General features: G+C 32.2%; 1 protein-coding gene across 1 annotated transcript; it reads left to right on the top strand.

Moving 5' to 3' along the window:
* Nucleotides 1-1,961: 1,961 nt before the first annotated feature.
* LOC112416742 (uncharacterized) lies at nt 1,962-3,882 on the top strand. The gene is made up of 2 exons (XM_024771103.1): nt 1,962-2,223; nt 2,765-3,882. Exons 1-2 carry the CDS (start codon nt 1,962-1,964, stop codon nt 3,880-3,882), a joined length of 1,380 nt encoding a protein of 459 aa, XP_024626871.1.
* Nucleotides 3,883-4,164: the final 282 nt, after the last annotated feature.

A 4,164-nucleotide genomic window follows, 5' to 3' on the forward strand; every position in this document is an offset into this window, starting at 1 on the left:
AATTTTTTTTTATTGTTTTCTTGCAGAAAAATATTAAAAAAAAATCTCAAAGAAAGGTGGTTGGAAATCTGGGTTGGGTGGGACCATCGGTCATCCCAACGTGTCTTTCTACGGGTTTAATTACATTTGAATTTAAAGAAATTCAAAACATACAAACTGAGTTGGACTTTGCACGATATATTATAGATCATTCAAGTAAATTGAAGAAGGTAAAAATTTTCACACCAAATTCAACAAAAACAGTTGAAAGTTTACTCAAGGGGTCAAGGAAATCATTCATAGTATGGGTATGAAGTTTCCACATTTTCTTTTCTTTAATACTCCCTCCGTCCCATAATATAAGCAAAAATAACACATTTTCTTTGTCCAAAAATATAAGCAAAAAAGACAAAATTTTATCTTTTCCAATTTTTTTTTTTTTGTTATTCTCATAAAATTAAATGCAAATTACATTCAATTTTCTCTTTCTTTCATTTTTTCCATAACCAATAGCCAATGAAAATTATTTTTACATCTTCCTATAAAACTTTTTCCAAAGAAAACACAAAAAACTATACTCCAAATTTTTATGTTTTAGTTTTCTTAATAAGTGTGATTTTTGTTTTTTTGCTTATAATTTGGGATGGAGAGAGTACTAAACATACCAAATGTTGATATATAATGTTTATGTTTATAATATTACAATTAATTATTCAATATATTTGTTACAGGATATTAAATCAATTTGAAGATCATTTGGATGCCTTGAAGGATTCAATCAAGACTGCTGGACACTTTTACTTCAGTTATCAAACATGTTAGATATTACATCCAAACATGTTTTTTGTTCTTTGTTAATCTGATTTAGTACCTTGGATTTTATTTTCTTCTTTCAATCTTGTTTATTTAGAATTCCGCAATTGGTTATTTGTTGTTTATTTAGGGTTGGATTGACAATACCAAACTGTTAGCTTATTAGCAGTGGACCGTCATAATATTCCCAAGGGTTTAAAAGCCCTCCAGAAGGGTTTAGGCGCCCTATAGAAGGGACCCTGGAGGTCTAGGCGGGTCCTCCTCAGGACGCCGTCCACCTCGGCTTCTAGAAACCTTTAGAAGTCGCCCTAAACCGCCTAAATAAGCTGAAAAGACTAAAAACATTGCTTTCTTAGAGCTTAAGTCACGCAGGAAAAAGCCCATTAGCAGGCTATAAATAACCCTCTTGGGGTCATTCTAAAAGGATGCAGGATTCAGTCTAAAAACCCTAGATTAGAACCCTAATCTGCGATTCTTAACCCTAGAATCTTTACCGTACTTTTTCTGCGAGTACAAGCAGATATCATATAGCGAAGAAACTCGTATGATTAAAGTAGAGTTGTTTGGTAAAAACTTTCTTTTACAAGTTTATAGCATTTTATCGCGAGTTTATACTTTCTTTAAAAGTGCTATATCAAGTAATGTTTGAGTTTTTTTTTTTTTTTTGCATGAGTTAATTTATGATGTATCATATTTTCTCTCACATTTTTGTCGTTATTATCTTAGTTGAAATTTTTTAAATACTACTTTAAGTATATTTTCATGAGTTAGTTGAATCATTATTTTTAGCAAACGCCTCGTTCATTGTAAGCTACTCCCTCCGGTCTCAAATGTAGGGAGAAAAAAAACACACCAATTAAGAAAATGAATGATTACATTGAAGTCATGTTAAAAAATGTACAACTTTTCAATTTTGCCCTTCTCATGTTTTAGTAATAATTAATGATGGAGTGGGTTTAAGTAATAGTAATTGTTGAGTGGAATGATGACAACTGTTGAACTTCTCAAATAACAGTCCCGTGGTACAATTGAAAATTTGAGCTCCCGCCTAATTAAAATGAATGGACAATTGGAAAAAAAAATTTAAGACCCGCGCCTATTGATCCTAAAATTGCTGGATTCTTTATGTATAAATATAATCAAACAGTTCTCATGTCATTATCATAAAAATGCCTCTAAATATTGATTTAAACACTCCTATTGATCCTGAAATGATAGAATTCAACTTATTATCTTCCATTGATCTAAATGATCCCTCTTCAAGTACTTTTAATGTATCTTCCATTGATTTAAATGTGTATCCATCAAATGAAGAAGAGGAAAAAGAACATGAAGAAATATGTCAAGATGAATTTCAAGATTCATTTTCCAGTAATGATGAAAGTAATAACGACCCCATTTTAGATCAAATTCTAGCAGCCATGGAAGAAGGTATATGAGTTATTATATTTTATTTTTATGCATAAATTTTTTGTTTATATAAATGAGTTTTGTTTATTAAATATGCAGATATTCATTTTGATGCAATTGAAGATGACTTTGAAAATGAAATCGATGATTTATTAGTATCAGAAGCTGAAGACAACTCATTAACTGAATTGAATTATTCAGATTATAAGCAATTTTTTTATTCATGTTATTAACCCACATTTTATATTGCGTGTCTGTATTAATCCACTTTCAATTGCATGTTTCTTTTTACTCCAGTACCTTGCGTGATATTATTAATCCACTACCAATACTACACTTTTTATATATTGCGCGTGTCTCTATGTTAACATGCTATTAATCCACTACCTTGCGTGTACAGTGCCATTCTTGAACATGTGTATACCAACGGTGTGAAATTGCAGTTATCTTACATGTGTTTTTATTTTTTTAATGTTTATTTTTTCATGAAAACTTATTTTTATTTATTGTTTTATGTTTACGTACGTCCACTTTTCTTATTATTAGTGTGTTTTCATGACAGACATGGTTCAACATGGGACACAACAGTCTGATAACGAGCGCAACTTCTTGAACAATGATGAACGAAAAACTGTCTCTCAGTTATTGAGAAAGAACAGTAATGGTGAAAAACTTAACCGCGGGACTGTTAGATGGATTGCTACATCATATTCGGTCTCAATGTCAGCTATTTATCGACTTTGGAAGCAAGTACGTCAAACGGGTGATTCTTCCCATAAAAGAACAAAAAATTGTGGTCGGAAAAGAGTAGAGATACATATTGAGAAAGTGCGCAACATTCCATTAGCTAAGCATAGCACTCAAAGGGGGTTAGCTAAAGCATTGGGCATTAGCAAGACGGCATTGATGAAGTTTATCAAAGATGGAATTTTGCATCGTAATTCAAATACACTAAAGCCACACTTGAAAGATAGTAATATGAAAGCTCGACTCAAATTTTGCTTGTCCATGCTTGATGAAACTAGCATTCCTCATGACCCACAATTTAAGTCCATGTATAATGTTGTGCACATAGATGAGAAATGGTTTTACATGACTAAAAAGACCGCAAACTATTACCTTCTTGCAGATGAGAATAAGCCATACCGCACATCCAACAATAAAAATTACCTTGGTAAGGTAATGTTTTTAGTTGCAGTGGCTAGACCTAGATTTGATGATGAAGGAAAAGAGACATTTTCAGGAAAAATTGGTGTGTGGCCTCTAGTTCATCAAGTTGCAGCAAGAAGATCAAGTGTCAATAGACCCTCGGGTACACTCGAAACAAAACTGATTGGTTCTATCAATAGAGAAGTTACCCGTTCGTTTTATATAAATAAAGTTTTACCGGCCATTAAACAATTTTGGCCACAAGAACATGCAATGGAAACAATTTATATACAACAAGATAACGCGCCATGCCATATTTCTCCTGATGATGAAGAATTTTGTAGAGCAGCTTCTGAAGGTGGGTTTGACATTCGATTGATATGTCAACCACCTAACTCTCCCGATTTGAATGTTTTGGATTTGGGTTTCTTTAGTGTCATTCAATCATTGCAGCAACAAGAAGTTACTATAGATCAGTTGATGAGCTTATCGAAGTTGTGCAAAAATCATATGATGATTTTTCTAGCATAGAGTCAAACAAAATATTTCTCTCACTCCAATCGGGTATGATTGAAATAATGAAGACTAAAGGATTGAATAACTATGATACGCCCCATATGAAGAAAAATGCATTGCTTAATCGAGGCGAACTACCCACAACACTAAAGTGTGATCGAGAATTAGTTGAAGAAATTCTTGAATATTTAAACAATTGATATTTAAGGTATGAACTCGTTAGTTTATAATAGTATTGTGTTCTATATAAAATGATTATCAATATATTGTTTGCTAATTTGGCGAATTTGGTCGACT

Source organism: Medicago truncatula, chromosome 7 (assembly GCF_003473485.1).
Source record: "Medicago truncatula cultivar Jemalong A17 chromosome 7, MtrunA17r5.0-ANR, whole genome shotgun sequence".
Classification (NCBI taxonomy): Eukaryota; Viridiplantae; Streptophyta; class Magnoliopsida; order Fabales; family Fabaceae; genus Medicago; species Medicago truncatula.

Coding starts and splice junctions, on each gene's coding strand:
- LOC112416742 (XM_024771103.1), top strand. CDS start 1,962: ATGCCTCTAAATATTGATTTAAACACTCCTATTGATCCTGAAATGATA. Junction 2,224..2,764: donor TCTAGCAGCCATGGAAGAAG/GTATATGAGTTA, acceptor TTTTCATGACAG/ACATGGTTCAACATGGGACA.